The sequence below is a fragment of the Neomonachus schauinslandi genome, chromosome 6 (genome assembly GCF_002201575.2).
Source record: "Neomonachus schauinslandi chromosome 6, ASM220157v2, whole genome shotgun sequence".
Classification (NCBI taxonomy): Eukaryota; Metazoa; Chordata; class Mammalia; order Carnivora; family Phocidae; genus Neomonachus; species Neomonachus schauinslandi.
Genome location: NC_058408.1, coordinates 66,862,607 through 66,884,167, shown reverse-complemented (window position 1 = coordinate 66,884,167; position 21,561 = coordinate 66,862,607). Strand labels below are relative to the sequence as shown.

General features: G+C 43.2%; 1 protein-coding gene across 2 annotated transcripts in view; it reads right to left on the bottom strand.

The window, feature by feature from the left end:
- Positions 1 to 1,065: 1,065 nt before the first annotated feature.
- Positions 1,066 to 21,561, bottom strand: part of ENAH (ENAH actin regulator) — a 138,686-nt gene continuing 118,190 nt past the window's right edge. Inside the window, exons 7-16 of one of the 2 annotated variants that reach the window (XM_044915980.1) lie at positions 19,630 to 19,740; positions 17,303 to 17,613; positions 16,281 to 16,426; positions 16,071 to 16,128; positions 15,402 to 15,450; positions 13,701 to 13,767; positions 11,065 to 11,127; positions 7,757 to 7,835; positions 4,581 to 4,638; positions 1,066 to 3,987 (exon numbers count right to left, since the gene is read on the bottom strand). In XM_044915980.1, coding sequence (XP_044771915.1) covers positions 3,950 to 3,987; positions 4,581 to 4,638; positions 7,757 to 7,835; positions 11,065 to 11,127; positions 13,701 to 13,767; positions 15,402 to 15,450; positions 16,071 to 16,128; positions 16,281 to 16,426; positions 17,303 to 17,613; positions 19,630 to 19,740 — 980 coding nt within the window. In that variant the 3' untranslated portion in view covers positions 1,066 to 3,949. The remainder of the gene's footprint in view (positions 3,988 to 4,580; positions 4,639 to 7,756; positions 7,836 to 11,064; positions 11,128 to 13,700; positions 13,768 to 15,401; positions 15,451 to 16,070; positions 16,129 to 16,280; positions 16,427 to 17,302; positions 17,614 to 19,629; positions 19,741 to 21,561) is intronic. The other variant, XM_044915981.1, reaches the window with a different exon arrangement.

Below are 21,561 nucleotides of genomic sequence, written 5' to 3'. Positions count from 1 at the left end.
AGTTATGACACAGCATTCCTTGGTAAACTGTGCCATGGAGGGTTAACACTTAGAACCAAGAGGCCAACTCTTCACAATAGCACTGAAGGTACATACAGCTCTCAGGAGACACACAAGCTGTGGCTAGGCACATTGAGAAGGTTGCAATCTGTTACTTAATTCACTTTTTTTTTTTTTTAAAGAATTTACTTATGAGAGAGAGAGCGCGCACACAGAGGCAGAGGGAGAAGCAGACTCTGTGCTGAGCGCAGAGCCCGACGTGGGGCTCGATTCCACAGCCCTGAGATCATGGCCTGAGCTAAAACCAAGAGTTGGGCTTAACCGACTATGCCTCCCAGGGGCCCCATGTTGCTGAATTCACTTCTGAATGGGAAGTGACTTCTGGTTTGTACACGAACATTGTGATTTCTATATGCAGAGAAGCACGCGCCTGAGGCGGCTGACACTTTTGGAGCTGTGGACGGGGATATGCTGCAGGCGCCCACAGCCAGTGGGGAGGATGACGGAGAGAACCCGGGGTGTGGTGAAAGCGGAAAGACAGGGCTTACTGTACCTCTAATGAAGGCATCAGAATTTCAACAACGGACTCCAAATCAGTCAGCTCAACAGTGTCCCTGCTCATACGAAGTCTTCATGAAATCGGCGTACAAAACACCACAGATCAGACGTTCCTATGCTTAAAATTCAGGGCTTGCTAAGGCCCTTTCACCCGCAAACTACATAAGGGAAACAGTAACTGTGTGAGTTCCAGTGTCTACGCTGTAGAACAAAACAATAAAATATTACACCTCTGTTGAGCTCTTGACAGGAGGAGTAAGCCACCGTGCCGAGGCGGGCCGGGGGACACGCAACAGCCATTTGAAACATAACGGAGGAGACACATCATCACGTCTTCCCTCTGTGTTACTCAGTATTTTCAACTTAGGAAATCTGGAAGGAACAGTGACGAGCTGTGTAAACTTTGGGGAGTGAAGTCCTGGGCTTTCCACATTCAGAAGAACTTACTGTAGAGCCGACAGATTATTTCATAGTGTCATCTAAGCGTCACAAACAAGCAACATGTATATACTGCAAGTTTATTTCAATCACACAAACGAAGTTAGCGGTAGGATATGTAAATGAAACAGTACGGTAAAAATAGCAGAGAACCGAAAAATCTAAAAAGGAAGCACACCTAAAGCAGGAGAATCCAACATTCATTAGTGTTTCATCTTCAGTTCGGATTGACACGTGATGCTTGCAAATTGTGAACAAACTGTGAAATCACGACGACTACTCTGGAGAGATTTCAGCACCGGCGTTAAGATGTGTACATTCAGTTGGTTTGCAATGGACTGCTCGCCATTTACAGAGCATATAGGACAGATTTGTCACGGGTCAGATCACAGTGTTGAGGAAAGAAGTGCCTTCCTGTCATCAGAAAGGACCCCCTGAACTGCACTCGGCTTCGGACACCCAGTGAGCACAGAGCATGAACACCGTCGGCATGACGGGCTCCAAGGAACATCACCCACTAAGGAAAGTCACCTAAGCTTCTGCTTCCCATTTTAGTTACTGAAATCTCTTAACGATGACAAAACTGTCCTGTAGGACAGTAAATGTGTACAGTGATTGGGAAGAACACATTTAGCGATCCGGACGAACGCACACTGATGGAACGCGCTGTGACCCAGCACTGGCCCTGTCCCGTTACACAGACCTCCTGGGAGAATCGGGCCAAGGCACGAGACACCGAGTGCCTACGCCAGCTCCGCACTAAGATCCAGCGTGTTACTGTAAGTCTTTTCTCTGACTTTGGACCACTTGTACCCAGTGTTCTATCCTACTAGAGACTAACTTCACCAACAAAATCAAGTGATTTCTCACCAGATTTATAGGGGACGTGAGCGTTTATACCATCCAAGTGTTTGCATAATCAAAAGGACAATAATAAAGATCAAAGTGCCTCCAATTTCTTTTAGAAGACAGGACTTTAGAGGCTTGCTGCAGCTTGAATGCCTTTCCTACTACTGCCTGACGATGAATGGTGGATACAAAACTGTAGATGTGAATTATGATAGCTCATCCATCACAGATTAATCTAAAACTGAAGTCTCTACAGAAACAGGAACTATTTTAACAAGGAAAACAATTCCCTCACTCAAACCTTTTTTGCATGGTAAACTATGCTACTGACAAGCTGTCTGACCAACTGAGGTTACAAAATCTAGAAAGCAGATGAAAATGGATTATTTCTTCAAAATTTTAGTAAAACTTCAGATAATCAAAGATTTCAAAGCAAATATGGCACATAACTGAAGAATAAATCAAGATGGAGAGTCTGGAGAATTTGTGATTTCCTAAATTAAAAAAAAAAAATCTATCATTGCAACATATAGAATTTCTCCATTTTAATCTCTGCGAGTTTCCAGGAGAAGGGCGTGGGTTACATGTGCACGCACAGGCGTGCACACCACGTGCACACCCGCATGGGGGTGAGCAGACCACCTAGGTCCTTCTTCCCACCACGTGAATCTTGCTCAGTCACAACAAGAGAACCATGCAGAGCCCCTCGCTGGTCCCCTTGGCCACGTGGTGTCTGTGACCTTGGTTGCTGTGGACATGGCTACTCCATGTGTTTCCATGTAACAAAATTCAAAAGCAGCTTCCTGGTCAGGAACATGTACCTGAACACCTGTCCAACTGCAGGGCACCTAGGTAGTAAATAACTGCCAAATTCAGGGATCGAATTTTCGAGTTCCACAGTACAATGTAATCCATGTGAAGCTCAGAATCATGTTTCAGACCATTGAAATTACTCAAGTTAAAATACGAACAGCTGAAGACATGACGTAAAAGATTGAGTACTTGGTTCTGCTAACATATTTACCAATTAAAGTCACAAAACAGTCCTCATTAGTATTCATGCAGGTCGTTGAGAAAACAAAGACAGTGCAGAAATTAACTTTAAAAAAAAAATGATTCCTTCCTTTCCTCCCACCCACCCCAGACTCTACAAAAGGTTTTCCCTGGGACCAGGCCTGAAAAGGCCGCTACGTATTAGTGGGACATGCATTACTGTCTGCAATTAAAAAAGCTAATTTTGTGGTGGTTGTAATTACATTATAAAAATGTCCACATGCATAAATCTAAAAAAGGCTGAAAACCTACAGTAAGTCTACAATATATTGTTTTACATTTGACCACTGGTGTGTATTATGTAGGAGTCAGAGATTTGGTAAAGCATTTTAACAATTTAGGAAGGCATCTAAATCTTTAAATTCTGGACGATTTTTATGTTTTAATCTACAAAATTGCATGAAGGCTAACTCGAGAGACTTCCTATCATTCTAAAATTCCTCAAGCCAGACAAACCATTTTTAGGACACTTTCTTATAAATATCACCCTTGGAAAACACATACAATTCCATTTGTTGCACATTTTAGGATATTAACCTACACAGGGCTGATCTCCATTCCTCACGGAATATCAAATGTGATAGGAAGACAAACCTGAGAGAAACATTTACAATATAATAGTGTAACTTGCTCAATTCTTCGTCAGCACTCTCTGAAAACAAACTTAAGCCTTTCTCCTCTTTATTTTAGCAATGGATTGTGAAAAACGTGCTATTTCGTCTTGACATGAAAATATTTCAATGCACGGCGATCTTGCCTGATGGGTTTAGTACTTTCTGCATAACTATGAAACAGGAATTCGCATCCGACTCTTCCATCCTATTGAAAAGGTCAGAAAAAAGCAGCAAACTGGGAGGGAAATAGCTTATCGCCAGAGCAACAGCATCTGAAGCCTCGCGAGGATGTTGGTTTTCCTCCTTCTGACTGTTTGTCTCCACTGTCTTCGTCACAGCTCACAAATGTAGGGGTTTGTTGTTGTTAACAGCTGTTGTTCGCAGGGGTCTTTCTCCTTTCTCCAGACTAAAGTCCTATTCCTCCTCAGCTCGTCTCTCTATGCAGAATTGGACTTGCTCAGTTCTTGCCTGATCGCTGGGCACGAAAAGGAAACGTATTTCAAGTCAATACGACGATGAGGTAAAATCAATGAGTGATTCACTCCTAAGAAATCTCAGTGGCTGTCTTCAAACTCCCAGTAATAAGGAGACGAACGGACCCTGTATCTTACACTGCACAGACCTGTGTTTTCTTGACACAAAGACGGTACTGATTTATGTATGTGCAGGCGCACACACACACACACACACACACACTTTCTCATTTGCGCTCTCCCTTTTGTGTGCAAAATGACAACACGGACTCTGTGGGCTCAGAGTCCGCAGAGAAGGCAGCGAGGTGGGACGCGAGGCCAGAGACGGGCCCATCTGCCTGGACTTCCATCTGATGCTACTCAAGCCCTGACACATAGGGACCTCGTTCATTCCTATTTTCACAAATAACTTCCACCGTAAGAAGGAGAGGGCTCCTCCCTGACATCCTAATAAGCCAAGCGAAGGGCAGGATACTATGCAAAAGTAATTGTTTTATGCTCTCAAGTAATAAACTGATTCTTTCTTTATGTGCATTTCCTTAAAAAAGGATATTCTCAAACATTACAGGGACAGCAAATCTGTTCATATACTCACCATCAATGAGCTCTTCTTTTAGCTTTGTTAGTTCTTTTCTCATTTCATCTAAAATGTCCTAAAATATGAGAGAAACACATCAGGAATACAGAAAAAAAAAATCACCACTACATATATTCTTGGTCATACAGAATTTTAGGAATATACGAAGTTTGAGGAATGGTCTGTGTTGCCGGAGTCCCTCCCAGACAAGGCTGTCTTAGAGCAGGCCGGGCAATGATTCTGTTTTAACAGTCTTCCCAGCCCTTGCTTATTGTAGCCTAGCAAAACATGAAACATTAGAATGCTCTGCCATCCAGTGAAAGGTAGGATTCAGGTAATTTCTAGAACAGGAATAGCTCTGCCCTCAACCTCGTCTTCTCGGAGCAGTCTGAAAGATGGCCCGTAATGAAATTTCAAGGAACAGGAGAAGTAAACTAGACGAGCAGATCCTGGCCAATCTGTGATCTGGTTTGAAGTATGGGATTCCTTAGGAATAACACCACAGCTGCCAAACCGTGCTTCTAGGAACCCGAGACTCCCCTGGAGCGGCCTCACGGGCTGCCCTAACGGGTAGGACGAGGGTGGCTGGGCCCCTGCTGGACCTACACGGTCCGAACCGATAAACAGAAGACACAGCCACATGGAGCCACCAAGCACCCGAGACGTAGCCAGTGTGAAATGAGATGCGTTGCCGGGGAAAACACACACCAGATTTCAAAGACTTAGTGTGAAAAAAATAACGTGTAATAATGAGTAATTTTAAAATAGTGATTACATATTGAAATATTATTTTAGTTATATTAAGTTAAATAAAATATATTAAAATGAATTTCACCTATTTCTCTTCATTTAATATGGCTACTAGAAATGTTACAGTACTTGTGTGATCCCTATTGGTATTGATTTAATAGTTCTAGATGCTCCTTCCTCCATGAAAACCACTCCACCTTCAAATATTTTGCAAAATCTGTATTTATAAGTTCACTTTGAAATAATGGACAACCACTCTACCCCCACCCAAACTTAAAAAAAATCACTAAGAACAGGGGCTCCTGGGTGGCTCACTCAGTTGAGCATCTGACTCTTGATTTCGGCTTGGGTCATGGTCTCAGCCTTGTGAGATCGAGCCCTGCGTCCAGCTCCAGGCTGGGAATGGAGCCTGCTTGGGACTCTCTCTCTCCCTCTCCCTCTGCCCCTCCCCTCCCCAAATTACCAAGAACAATGTCACATGCCAGCTAAAAGGGCTTTGACGGGTGCCTGGGTGGCTCAGTTGATTAAGCGACTGCCTTCGGCTCAGGTCATGATCCTGGAGTCCCAGGATGGAGTCCCACATCGGGCTCCCTGCTCAGCAGGGAGTCTGCTTCTCCCTCTGACCCTCCCCCCCTCATGCTCTATCTCAGTCTCTCTCTCAAATAAATAAAAATAAAATCTTTAAAAAATAAAAATAAAAGGGCTTTGACAAGGTGACACAATTTGAAGAATAACACCTCCCCTTTGGATGGATTACTTTCCAATATGTGACCTTCTTTATTATTGCACACCTCGGGTAAAATTAAATCGCTCTATTTAAGGTTCATTTTCTTAAAAAGCTTTTCATGTTTAAAATAAGGTTGAAACTATCAATTAATATAACTCCTCCACTTTACCAATGACAAAACAAGCACAGAAATTATTAGTACAAACTATCAGATATCCTTATTCAAATTATTATTAAAAGCAGCCCTAACAGGAAACCTTTCCTCTCTTCTCCACTACACTTCAGATAGCCAAGAATTTACCACGTTTTCAAGTGTGTGCAAGCGTCTACTTTAAAGTGTTTTTCAAGAAAAGAAAGCCATGTTTAATATACAGGAAAATTAGGGCTTGATTATCAATGACCTCAAGCTTCCTTTTCAAACTATATAGCTCAATTTAACTTCTCAAATAGCTTTGCAGTATAAAAATTAGATTTATCTGAAATTATTGTTAGTATTTCTCCCTTTAATTCATATTTGACTTTAATTTTGAACTCCTATGACTGCAACATTCTCGGTCCCTTTTTGAGCTCCCAGACATTTGGCAAAGGAGTGACAGCACAGAGAACACAGGCTTTGAGCAAAGATCTCAGGGCTCTGATCCTGACTCAGCTACTGACCGAGCTGTGGGGCTGAGCCATGGAATGAACGCCTCGGAACCTCGGACATGCAGAGTCTGGGTATAAGCACTGCCTGCCCGGCCTCCCACGAGGGCGAAAAGACAGCACTGTGCTAGGAGCCCAGCCAGCCCCTGGCCTGCACGTCCACCAGCAGGTCAGTACGAGGCTGCGACAGGGAGTGGTGTGGGTCACTGTTCTCAGAGGTCCCCAGGGTGCAGGGCCGGAAGCCCAAGGCAACCCTGCTCGCTGCAGCAAACCTGGGTTCAGGTCTGTGAAACTGACCACTGTCTTACTAATAAGGTGTGTACACTGGCCCTCCCTTTAAGTTTTTTTTAACACTACCAATTTTTTTAAAAATTATTTTACCTCTTCTGGGAATAAAATATTTTAAAGGCCCACACATCTTCTCACCTATCACTCCTTCCCCTTTCTTGTTTGAGTACCTACGTGTATAATGCAGAGGTATCCAAAATGTGGACAAGATCCTTTTTTCATCATTCAGTATTCAATACTCTCATTTTTGATTCCTTAATGACCACGGGGCCCTCCCCAACACTACAGATTTATATACTTCTGCAATATATTCTTAGCATACATTCTTGGAAGTGAAATTGCTGGGTTCAAAGGTAAGATATTTATTTTTAAGGCTCGTCATCTCTTTTCCCAACCGCTTCTAGGAAACGAAAGTATACGAGAGTGCCCATTTCCCTCACGTTCTTGCCAAAACCAGATTCGCTGGGTCCATTTTTGCCAACCGTCAGCGGAAAGTGCAACCCCATTTTCCTTTTACAATTATACACCATGCACTGATATTTAAAGTTTATATTACACCATGAAGTCACCTGCCCCACTCTCCACCACCGCTGGAACTTTACGTGAACACACTGACCCAAAAAAATGAAGATTTGAAAAAAACAATACAGTAGTCATATCACTGTTTCATTTGCATAGAAAGACCTAAACTCTATAATTCTTTTCCAGTACATTCACCACCCATCAAATGCCAGCACACCAGACATTTTTCCAGAGAGACCAGTGCATGCGGAGGGAAAGCGCCTACCTGCTTCAGCCTGTCGTAGTCTAGCCCCTCCGTCTGGACGCCATTGGCACTGGGCTGTGATGAAGGTGCAGATTTTGGTCTGTACAAATGGAATTTCCAGGACAGGTAAACAACACTTGGGATGTTTAAGAGTTTACAAAAAATTGCAAATTTACCAACCCAACACCAGGTTTCAGTACTTAAAACACAGATGTTAAAAAGTTAATTGTCAAAGTTGCAGGACTGATTAGAACAGAAAACAAAGTATTTTTCACTTTGCTCAATGTTTCCAGTTACTTGTAAACAAATCAGACAACGGTGATGGGATGAAGACACTTCTTCAGTAAAGGGCAGAGGAGCGCGTTCTCTGGGAAACGGGATCGTGTGCAGCACGCTGACGGGGACGGACACGCCGGACCAGCTGCGACACTGAGGCCCAAGGAGTGCAATCTCGTTCTTCTGAAAGTGTGCAGAGCCTACTAAACATCTGGCAGACCAACCACTAAGATACATCAGTTTATAAATTCGATGCCTTGGTTTATGGGATAAAACCATTTGAGTAATAAGCATGATTCAGTCTATGTGTTCCATGCCATTTCAAGCATCCAAATAAATAAGAATGCTGGGGAAATAATTAAAAGTATATTCATATCCAGTTGGCTATGTGGCTGTTTCCAGACAAATTTTTATGGAGATGCCATCTGAATGACGTGTTTACAACTAATTTTGTTAAAAAAAGATAATAATAATAATAGGGCGCCTGGGTGGCTCAGTCAGTTAAGCGTCTGACTCTTGGTTTCAGCTGGGGTTGTGATCTCAGGGTCGCGGGATTGAGCCCCACGTGGGGTTCCACACTCAGTGGGGCATCTGCTTGGGATTCTCTCTCTCCCTTTCCTTATGCCCCTCCCCCACGTGCGTGCACGCTCGCTCTCTCCAATAAATAAATCTTTAAAAAAAAAAAAAAGGAAATGCCACACAGAAGCAGTTTGCCAATTATTACTACACATTCAGAAGTTTAGCTTCTATTAAAAATTCTACACGAAGAAGTAAGTCTTAGAAATTAGGTATATTTGAAGCAAAAGTTTCAATACCAAATAAACCAGTCATGGCTCCTCTCCAATTCCGGCAAGTAGAGGAAATCCCAGGGGGAAAATCTAGAGTCTTAACTGGGCACTCCTCTATGTTCTGCTTCAGTATGGTAAGTGGCTATGCTTTGAGGACCACAACTCGGTGTAGATGAAAACTATCAGCTGAGTCACATGTCTTCAGGTTTGCAGAGGACCAACATCACAAATCTGAATCAAAACTCGGTACGCACCGTAACTTTTCCAAGTTATGATTTTGTAACTCTTACAAGGCATATTATACTCCAAACCCACAGGCATTGTTTGTGAAAATGAAATACTGAGCTAATCTGCTTTCATATCAAACATATGGCTGCTTAACAAGTTGTCATGTAAAGCAAGTCAACCAGTTTTATTTTATCAGATCTCTGCTGCCCTGCTTGGATGAACCAGGGAAAACAACTTTCAGAAAATTTCACTCAGTAAGCCCTGAGAGCTAGGCATAGGGGGGCGGTGGAAGAGACTTACTTATAGGACACATTTCCTTTCCTCTAGAGAGGATACACCTTCTCCCTTTGCTGAGGGGCCAGCAGCAACCCCCGGTCACAGAGGAGGTAGAGAGAGCCACAGCAGACAAGGCAGGTGTCCTGGGCACAGGCCAATCTGGGGAACACCCTTGACGGTCCACACACTGCGTTTTATTTACCCACGCTCTCTGTTCCTGCTCGCCAGACTGAAACTCCTAATTTCTCTGCTTTTCTTTCACTTTTCACATTTAAGTGGTACAACCAGTGAATGCTTTTCTCCCAGGTTATATAATGAATATCCCCAACATTCACATGAGCAACTGTAGTCCGCTAATTAACCGGCAGTATATTATGAATATATCCATACTTATTAAATACAACACATTATTGTTATATAATAAACTATAGAGGAAACATGCAATTAAGAAATTTTAATTCATGCTAACATGCAATCCACCACCACCACCACCACCACCATGATAATTAACTAAAGGGGGGAACTTTTCATACTGAAGGAAAGAAGTAATCACCACTTTTTTAAAAAAGGTTTATCAACATTATTCTATCAAGGGGCCCTATGTGGGAAAGCAGCAAGAGAACTGAGAAGATTAACAACAGAAAATCTCATTAAATGCTATTTTCCTATGTACTAGCAAACTTTCCAAGTAAGTCTTTTGGTGACAATGATTAAACCACCTTGAAAAAAGCAGGAAAAATGATTTCATGCGTGTAATACAAACATTTTATGCAGATTTAACTGGCTGACAAACTTATCAAATATTTTAATCATCAATGGCATGAAAGTAATTTGGCCAAATACAGTCTGCACAACCCCTGACTCACTGCCACAGACACCCCTCCATATACTATTTAAGTCATGCTCCCAGGAGACTTGATGTGTATATTTAAAAATAGGTGCATATGATAACATGGGCAAACCTCGGTGATTTGTAATCTATGGGTTTTCACCATAATTGATAACAAAGTATGAGGCCTTCCCAGAGGTTTCTGTGTTACCTCTAAACAGCTGCCTATCAAATAACTACCACAATATTTAAAGCCCCTGTTCCTCCAAATCAGTTCTAAATATAAGCTTAAACACTTGAGGATTTTTATAAAAAATTGTCAATTTCTTTAATTAAGAAGGAAATAAATGGTTCTTAATTTTCTTAATTAAAAAATGGTGTAACAGGACTCATCCTGGAAAACCACGTGCCCAGGACGGGAGACAGTCAGATTGGTAAAGGCACGCAATCTGCTGCAACGAATGGACGAGACACAGATGTTCGTCCAGGAATCCACTTTTCACAAGTGTGGCTGTAATGTAGTCCCGTGTTCCACTGACACATAGTACAAATCTTCTTCTCTACCTTTTAAAGGCTTTGTCTCAAGCTTCTAAGGAGAAAAGCCTTCAGAAGAAAATGCAAGAGCTGCCAAGTGGCTGGAGAAAACACAGGGGGCCTCAGACCCCACTCTGGCCTTGCTGGTGTGTCCACCACTCATAGGTACCCTGATCCGACTAGAAAATGAAGGCAGGGGAATGAACCCTACTAACTTTTCTACTTAAAATCTCTTAGTGTTTTTTAAAAATTGCTCTAAATAAAGCTAATATGAAAGATTCGATCTTCCTCAAGCATCTCCCCTTGTGGTGATTACCAATCCAGGTAGAAAAAGCTCAGCCCTATCCTCAACATGTTATTTCGAAGTCTCAAACCACAAAGTCACATCAGGATGATACCTGTGTAATGAATCACAGGACCTGTTGTCAAAAACAATCTGATTTTTCCTTGGAGAATCCCGTCTATGAAGGGGAAAAACCATTTAAAGGGAAATACAATAGAGCTTTTAAAAAACAATTCGCACTATGTTCCTGTTTTATAGATTTGTAGTCACAGCAAAACAATGAAAGGAGTCCATTAACCTTAAAACAGTAGTTTTTTCCCCAATACAAAAGAAGGTACTTGGACACTAATTCTGGTTATTTAAGATACTCACTTGACAATTAGAGAGAACAAAAAGGAAATCGTGGCGCAATGACCACTTTTAGAGATTGCAGACATAGTAAAAGCTGCTACACAAAGTATCAATAAGTATCAAAAAATCACTGTAGTTTGAAGTACAAAATTAACTCTTCTCAGAAAAAAAGCATGGAAACTCTTTTTCTACCTTGAATATCAGATCTCACAAATTTTCACATGTTCTCTTGAATATGAGAACTCACAAATTTTCCAATGGGACATTCCAGTCATAGCTTCAGGTAATTTTAACGACAACATTTTTGCTTTTACCCTACTATCTGGCATCTTTGCTTAATAAATAGAGCACAATGCAGTACACCTCATGTGTATGACAGGGTATTGATCCATCCTATCACTAACATAACCTCGACATGGACATTCCTAAGAGAAAGGGGTACTTTCACCACCACAAAAGGATGAGGTGCACTTCAATAAAAACAAAACATCAAGTGGCCGTATTAATACACTGGCTCTCAGCAGGAACAGGGGAGAAAACTTGGGACGAAAAGCCATCCAGTTTAGTCCTTCCAACATACTTTTTAAAGTCTTTCATGGCTTAAGACTGCTTGCGATGAAATTTTAAGACACGTATCACTGGATGGATCAAATCAAAAGGTAGGAGTGGTCAGGAAGCGATGGCGTTTCCAAATTTCCATTTCAGGAAAGGAGAAGAAAACCACCTACCAGAGCAGGACACCATAACGATACACTACTAGATAATAAGAACCAGTATCTGGTTAATCTACAGAAGATTCTTTTTTAAATGGTGATTTTCAGAACACTTATTAAACTTCCTTTAGAAGTGTGAAAAATCTTTCAAAGAATATTTTTTAAATGAACCCAAACATGTCAACGAACTTTTATTCCATTTGGAGAAGCCATTTCATGTCCCTCCATGGACTTAGGGTTCACTTCAGGCTCACTATGGAACCCGTATCAGTAAGGTAGGGATGAAGAGTAGACACAAAGAGAAAAATTCTTCCCGTCCCATTTATGTCTTCAAAGATACATGGGGCATCACTGTTCTGTTCTCTGATACGTACTTGATAAATCAGGCTTCAAAATGTGCTCGTGGAGAAAATCTATAAAAACTACCAGAGACGCATTGGAAGGCCACATCAATCAGGTATCTGATAAACACAAATGTGCAATTTTTCTATTCTATTGAAAACATGTCCACCAAAAGCAATTCCTGCATTTTCTCCTAAAATCAAATACATTCATCTTATAGTCACTGAGAAACTAAAACCTTCTATACAGTCGAAAAGGCACTGAGGAACTTAAATAACTGTGTCATCACCGAATCTTTCCTACAGGAACAAGGAACCACATAAAAACAAATCCAAATTTAGATTTAGGCTAACACTGAACAGATTTGTGGCAATGTGAGGTCTGTCCTTGTATTTTTCTATTAGAGTCAAGTTTGCTTTTTAAGAGGTAAAAATAAAGCAAACAACTCTGAGAGAAAAGGCCAAAAACTTTTTAGTCTCTAAACACACATTTTTTTTCTGGAAAAAAATTTAAGTCCTTTAAACTGTCTCATAAATCCAGAAAAAGTTTCATCTACGTGCAAGACCTGAGATACAAATTTGGTATGACAATAAAATATGCCTAGCTAAGAAATGCTGAATTTGCTAAGACCATGCCTCACGCCCACTGGGAGAAATTCACTAGTCTTGTTTCTGGGCACTATCTTTTCTAAGTTGATTATAACTAGAAGTTCCAACTGAGACAGAAATCAATCTTCCTACTTCACAAATTCAAAACTTCAGGTTTTATTTTGCTCTCTCTTAAACACTGCAGGCATTTCTCTCCAGCTGCTTTTCAATTTAAAATATAGAAGTTTCTTTTAAAAATGACATTTACAAAACGAAGGATGTCATTGAGACTACTGGGGAAATGTGAATATGTTACATAATACCATTGTTCAACATTAAATTTGACAGCAACAATGGTACTGGGGTTACACAGAAGGATATCCCAGTTCTTACGGAAAATGCTGAAGGATTTGCAAACTGCTCTCCAACCCAGAGGAACATGTGTGGAAGGGAGGCGGGCAGAACTGGTAACTGGGGAATCTGGGTTCCTCCACTATTCTCTCAACTTTTCTGTAGTTTTGAATTTTTCAAAATAAAGAAATTGGGAGGAATAAAAGCTATCTTAAAATTTCAGACAACCTGGCTCACAGTAAGCATCCAATCACTAGGAAAAGTACGATGGTGCTCAGTGGTCTCCAGCAGAAGAATTCCAGATTTCATCTGCTCCTTTGTACTATTTCAAATCTACCACTGGAGTTTGGAGAGGTTAATTTCTTTTTAGATACACATGTAGCATAAAAGTCAGAAAACAAACATACCTGGAGATAACAGGTGACTTGCTCCCGTTCATTGTATTTGTTCTTTCCCAAGGTTTTCTGGTTGGTTCTTTAAAAATAAGGAACATAAGTTACGAAGTATCCTATGTGCTCCCAGAGTTACTTATTGTAAAACAAATAACGAAATACTGAGTAACATCATACGTGTTTATGTAAGTAATACAAATGAAAAATTTTTAATTACAATTCTGAACTTTAAAATCTGTAAGGATTCTAATTTGTACAACTTCAGACATTAAAATGAGAAGACATTAGTAAGCAAGTGTGACGAGCCCCCTGGGAAAGCCACAGGCTGCGAAGTCTCCGATACTGGAAGCCCACACACCAGGAGATGCCCAGCCTCTCTAGCAAAGCAGGGCTCCCTATTAGACATGGAGTTCTCAGCTTGGGGTCTGCATAAACTTCAGGGAGTGCATGAAATTATGAGCAAATCTGTATAAAAATATGGTCATCCCCAGGGGGGAGGGGGCGGATTCATAGTTCTTTTCAACTTGTAAACGGTCCTGTGACCCTAACTTACAGTGGAGTTCTACAGTATCAGCATATATGTTAATTTTGGCTTCTGGAAGAAAATAAAGCTATTACAGTAAGTAGTTCATAAACCAGAGAATTTTTAACGAAAGTAACATCAACAAACTGATCTGAGTCCTATTTAGAGGAAAAACAATTCACAAAGTCACAATATTAACCACAATACAGCCATCAAAATATTGAATAATCACCATTCAGTAATGAGAATGTGAGACTTTTTTTTCTTTTTTGTCAAATGGGTTACAATCACCAAAACAGAATTTTTTTTTTTTTTAGAATTTCTAAACAGTGGAATTCTAGAGGTTGCTGGTAGTCTCCAACTCAAAATGGGTAGGAATTAACATGGACATTTCTCTATAAAAACTTCTCATGGGCCATTCTAGATACTAATTCATCGAAATTACCAAATTCATTATTCACGTCACTTTATTTCAAATTAGATAAAAAGCTGAACAGGTAGACCCGCTCTTCACTTTAGTCAACACACGAAACGGCACCTCACATCCTCACATCCTCGTCACAGACGCCGTGCTGGTCAGATGCCTCCAGGGAGAGGCAGTTTGTCCATATTCTACGGAATATACTCGCAACCTAGAGTCTTCAACATCAGAAACCTCGCTGAGTTCAACACCACTTCCCCAAAGCTGTAATGAGGTTTCTTTTCTCCTTACAAAAGAGAAGTTTTATCTCCCTGATTATCAGTATTACCCCAATGTATGGCTAAAAGGACAGCGCTCTCTCTCCATTTGAGAATGCTTTGACATGGACATGAGTGCTAACTACCTGCTCACCTAAACTTCACCTTTAAGAATCCAGGACTAAAAGGACTTCTCTTTCATCTGATGATGTATGTCTCCGTGCTCTAGTGAAGAGCCTCAAATCTTCAACAGCAGTACACATGGAATGTGTAAAAATTATGATTTTCAAAGAAAGAATCATCAGGAAAAAACCTTTGGGTATTAATGGATCGCTCCATCTCACAAAGGCAGAGGAAAAGCAAGTCATTGCTTTCAAGCGTGAATGAAAACTTTTAACGCTTTCATCACCAGGCAGGAACCTGGTCCCAACATGGGTAAATGGGGCATTTTTAATTGAGGAGTATTAGTATTTTGAGAAGGTTCATAAAGGTTAAAATAGACCTCCTGAACTTACCGGGTGTACTTGTCGATGAGGCCTTAGAAGTTACGGGCTCCGAATCTTCCTAAATAGAAACACTTATTAATCACATGGCACCCGCCAGAAACCTGGAGCACAGACTCAGGGGCTCACACGCTTCCATGTCCAACATGCCTGCTGCGTTTCCCACTGTGTCCTTCATTAGCCTCCTCTCCCTTCCACTGCAGCCCAGAACTGCCTCCTCTGTCCCCCACAGGCCCCCATCCTCCTGAGCGGCACCAGCCACCGCTACTGAGCCAGACGTTAGCGACAGGCGGGAGGAAGGGTGCCGAAGCCCAAATGCAGTGGGGAAGCAACAGCGGGCGCACAACTTGATAACCACGGGGCTCCTAGGGGATTAGTCTAATTCCTTCCTTCTCAGTGCAAGGAAACGGAGACCCTACGAGATTCAGGACATCGAGTGAATGTATGGCATTCGCTCCACAACTGAGTGCAGCCCCTTCCCCACGGGTCCCCATGCCCTGCCCGTCGCACACAGAAGGCTATGAAAACGTGATACATCATGCTCGAAACAAGCCATTTCTAATACGTGAAAAGCTGAAATAAGGAATTCTAAGTTCCACCCAATCTCGGATATCACTTCCTGAATGAGCTACGCCTGGCTTTCCTGTTTCCAGTTGCAGTAGACTCTCTTTATGAACTTACGTTTTTGTCCTCTTTTTGTTCTGTTTCTATTGTTGATCCCTTTTCAGCAATTCTTCTCCTAGAAAGAAGATAAATCAGATTTTTAAAAAATTCATCTCTTAGTATAAAAACTACTCTGGAAGGGAAGAACGGCATCTAGTTAAATTGTACTTGAATAAAATGAACACAATCCTCTCAATTCCGAACGTGTTCACATAGTTTCTCACTCACCTCCTGGCCAGCAGGGCACTCATTTCTTCCATTAACCCACTGCCTCCTAAAGGAAGGGGTCCATTCCCACGACCCGTGTCTGACTTCGATGAGGCCGGGTTCACACCAACGGTAGTCCCTCCACTTGGTAAAGAGGCATCCTCCATCTTAATGAGAATATGGACAGATAGTAAACTCCTGTGTTTAGGACATTAATTTCAATACAAACATCCAATTATTATTTTTTAAATCTTTTTAAGAACCAATGGAGTGATTGGCACTAACTTTATATTAATCAGTGGAAATTCCATCCAAGTTTACATCAACAATAATGGAATAAAACATTACCACATGTCTCCCTGTTCCATACACTGAGAAGGACACGTCACTCTGGTGGCAAAAAAATGCGTAATCTGCCAAAACATGCATAATCCAAAACTAATCTTGAGAAAACTATTGGGGAAACCAAACTGAAGGGCGAGCTCGCCAAAGTCAACCTCACGTATGAAACAGTGAGGAACTATCCCAGTTTTATGGCAAGCTCGGGACGTCACAGCTAAACGTACTGAGTGATCTTGGGTTAGAAAACTGCCGTAAAGGACAGTGTTGGACAATACGTGACATCTGAATACACTTGTAGATTAGAAGAGTCCAAACTTCCCAGTCCTGATCATTCTCCAGTGGGCACGTAGGTGAGCGTCCCTGTTCCTACAGACCACACGCCCCAGTGTTCAGGGAGACGGGAGACGTGGTGTGTCTGACTCACTCTCAGTTCAGACAAAAAGGGAGAGTGTGTGTGTCCCGCAGAAGGAAACACATGCACACAGAGAAGAATTAAGCAAATACGGTAAAATGTGAAGTGGTGAGTCTGGGTGCTGGGTTTACAGAAGCTGTATTCTCTCTCGAGTATAAACTGTCTCAGATTTTTGAATCAGTGAGGTAACACAGGGTTCATGAAATGAGAAGACAGTCAATCCGCTATCCCAGTCACTGAGGGAGAATAGGCACAAGCAGAAAGCACAGAGACGTGGAGGTGCATTTACCCGGGACACTTTCCTCAGTTTCGCTCCAGCGATGGCAGCCGCAAGTCCAGTCAAAGGGCGATTGTCTTCAGATGCAGATCCGGCAAAAAATCCAGATGCAGGGAGGGGGGGAGCGGGAGGTGGAGGGGGAGGGGGGAGCGCTTGATTAGGAAGAGGGGGCGGAGGGGGCGGGGGCGGAGGCCCCGAGGCAGGGAGCGGAGGGGGAGGCGGAGGCGGAGGCCCCGGGTGGGGGGGCAGCGCTGCTGGAGCCGGGGCAGGACCCGAGGGGAGCGGAGGTGGGGGCGGAGGTGCAGGTGGTCCCAAGACAACGCCTGAGAGAAAGAGACGTTAAGTAAGACCGTCAACAACAGAGCCACGGGCGCAATCTTGTGGAAAGGGATGCAGGATGCCATGCTAAATTAAGTGGCCTCAGACATTTACTACCTATTAATGAGTTCCATTTAGCATAACGTTTAAAGTCTAGATCGGTGTTAAAAAGATACTAAAATGCAAAGCAAAGTATTTAACATCTTACTTCAATGTTAGAGCTTTATTAACAGAACTGTGCGACAAGTCACTTAGTTACATCTTTGGGGGTTCATGGAGCCGCTTAAGTGCTTATAAAATCTGTGATGGAAGCGGTGCCCCTGAAGAAGCGAGCCCGTGTGTAGGACCGCAGTTAGGGCTGTTGGAAGTAACAGACCCCCAAGAGTCTGTGTGAACCCGTAAAGGTTGAGACCCTTAAGCCTACCATAGTGAAGACCGGTATTTAGGCGCTGACAGATGGTCGCAGTGGCTGGACTAAGAACAGGAGGGAGGGGTGGGTCCCCAGGTCAGCATCTTAAAAATGTTCCACCTTTAACTCCAATGTGTACAGAATCACTGAAGTAAAGGAATCTACTAGAACAAAGTACAACCTGAAAGTAACTACCAGAAATAATTAAACGATACAGAATTTGAAGTTCCTTTTAGTCTAGAAGACAGGGATAAGAGAGAAATGTCTCCAAATCTTGTAAAATCACAAAGAGAGTGAACGAGAACTTACTCAGTATCAGAAGACCGAGCTAGTAGGCACTCTCCCTCCTTGAAGTCTTTTAAAGGGGTATTTTAGGACAAATAAGATGTTATTTGCACACTGGGTGGTAATTTTTTGAAACTGAAAACACCAGCAGCTCTTAGAGGAACACAGAGCAACAGACTGCCTCCCTCCCTCGGGCTGTGGGCTTGTAAGGGCACAGCAGGTGGGTCCCGTGACCTTGTCAGGCTTACTGTGCCCCCTTGTCCGGCATTACCGTCACGTGACACGAGCCTGCATGTACTAGAATTCTGACTCAGTGTTTAAGCAAAATCAATGCGTCAACAGGAAAAACATAGACACAGCAATAACAGGTCTTATTACTTATCTTAAGAACAAAGAGTTTTTTTAAAGAAGGGTTTTTAATTAAATCCAGGCTATGACACCGTTTCTTTCTACGTACAAATTAGTTGTCATATTCCTTCCTGTAATTCTTGCTAGATCCTATCTTTGAAAAAAAGTGTTGCCAAGTGTCTTCTTATTCACTTATGGAACCAGGTCCTTCTCTACTTACAAATAATCCAAACTTAGACGATTACATCCTCCCTCCCCTGTCACCATGACGGCCAGTTGGGGCGAGGGGAGGCAGTGGGGGGGATAACTGTGGAGGATGCTTGTTCTCTTCCAACTATCCCTTCAGGCCACTACTTCTTGTACTTCTGGAGCACAGGAATCCCCTGGGGCATACATCAGGCCTGCAACACTCCCCGCCCCTCGTGCAAAGTTGGGCTGCTCTTCAGGATTTGGGGCGTACCTAGTCCAGTGTGGGAAGCCCAATACAGGAGAGGCCAAAATGAAACAGGGCCCAAGAATCAGAACTGTTCAGGAGGAGACTCGAGGAAGACACATCTCATGACTTCAGTTGGGCACCAAATAGAATCTCTCAATTTCCCACAAAGTAAAGGAAGACAAGTTAGGCAGGCCGTGTATTTATCGTGTAGAGAAATGTGTCAAGTAACGTTTTCCTACTGGGATTTACAGGGAACGTGTTGCGGAGGCCCTAAAATACCAGAACACCCCTCCAGCTACGATACCGTGGAAGACACGAAAATCCAAAGCAGTGCGGACACTCCCCACCTTGATCCTCCGACTGCACTTAATCCAGGAAAGAGCCTCTCTCATCTTGGACTTGTTTAGGTTACACAGAGTTGGGCACAGTGACACAGGGCTGTTCACCTACCAGAACCACCCTCCCCGTGCCTCTAGGCAGTGACCGCCGCGGACACACCACGTTTCCAGGGTGCGTTGTTAGTAGCAACAACGGAAGCCTTACCCTGTTGGGCTGGAGTCTCGGCCGGCTGAGAGGCTGCCTGCAAGCCTGGCTCAGAAGCAGAGGAGTCCCCCAGCACAGAGTTTAGAGGAGTCTCCGCAGAGGCAGGGGCAGCTGCAGAGGGAGAAGGGAGAACACTAGGCTTGGATGAGGGAGTTGAGGCAAGAGGGGTGCTTGGAGGAGGAGAGGCTTGCGATCCACAGTGTGAGCGCGGTGCGAGGGAAGGCAGCGGAGGTGGAGGCGGCGGCGCTGCTGGCCCTGAGGTAGGCGGTGGGGACACCGGACACGGGACAGAGTCAAGCGGCCCACTGGGTGCTGCTGGTGACGGAGGCATTGGGGGCACAGGAGAAGAGACACAAACAGGGAGGACAGGCCTCGGACCGGTCGCTTTGCCTGGGGGGCTGCTAATCATTACTGGAGGAGATGGAGGGAGGGGCGCGACAGTGGAAGTAGACCAGGCACAGGGCTTCGTAGCTGGAGGCTGAGAAGAGGGTGTGTTCGCAGGAGAAGGAGGCCGAGAGGTTTTGTTCAGAGGACGAGGAACTGTAGCGTAATGGGGAAGAACGGGGTGGAAGGCTGAACCTACAGATGCAGCAAAACGTGTCGCTGAGTGTCGAAGTGGTGGTGTAGGGGGTGTGGAAGGAGGTGGCAAAGCGGTCACTACAGCAGAGTCAGGAGTGGCCTCCGACACTGGAGCTGAGATGACTTTAGCATAGGATGGAGGAGGTGCCGAAGGAGGCTGGCAACTGGCATACTCAGGAAGTGGCGCGCTATACGGGGAGCTGTCGGAGGATGGAGCTGCACAGAAGGTGGGGAGCAGCAAGGACAGGATAAAAAAGGAGAGAGAAAAAGGGAGCTAGTAAAGCCACAAAACCAGCATTCAGACAAAATGTACACATGTAGACCACAGTTAGTACCCACGAACTAAGCACGTGTGCAAGAACTGATCTCACCCGAGAACGTGTGAACTTGTTCGTGCATTTTGAGACCCAGAGGAGGAAGAACTCAGTTTTCTTTTTCGCTGATAAGCACACTGATAAATTAAATGGCTTAGCTTATCCTTTGCAAGAACAAGACTGTATCTTAATTCTCATTATTTAGCCCACTAAAAGGACATTAAAATTACATGAATAGGACCACAAACAGGAGAATACGTCTGCTGGTCTTTTAAGAACAACAAATAGCGAAACTGGTAAAAAGTTTTATAAAGGGCTAGGAACCCCCTATTCAATGCTTATTTGTGGATAAGTGTTGTTTTGCTGGCTATCACTCCAGCAAATAATTAGGCAGTTAAAAACAAATTATTGCAAACAACAAACCAATCGACCACCCTGAGAACCATGCTGAGACCTTTGATGTAGGCCATATGGAATAGAAAAATAATTCTTAAATCCTATTCCAATAAATGTCAATTTTAACGTATGTCTCAAACTTTCAGTTTTATCTTAACCCTTACGTCTTTCAATAAATTCCATCAGACTTGGAAATTTTCACTCAAAGTTTGCAATATTGGGACATCCATAAAATACTAGTCAGTTGTAGAGAGGGTATTTTCCTCCTCAGACAACTCTAGAGTGCCGTCAAGCACATTTCTTGAATCCTACAGGATTCAGGACAGTTTAAGCAACCTCCGAAGGGTCATACATTCCTAGTCCACCCGATATAAAACATTTCCCATAAAAAGACACTTGCACTTTACAGCCAATTTACAGCAAGTCAGAAGAATTAGAAAGCCGGACCACACAGAGCTTTCCTAAGTCTCCAAGCAGTATGTGCCACACAGAGAGGACCAAGAACTGGTAAAGTAGCAAGTGCTGCCGGTTTGCCCTGTCCGCCCGTCCTGCCTGCCCCCACCCCGCCCCTCCGGGCCCCTTAGGAACGTATGAACCTTCCCCCCCCGCTTAAACTGTCCTGAATCCTGTAGGATTCAAGAAA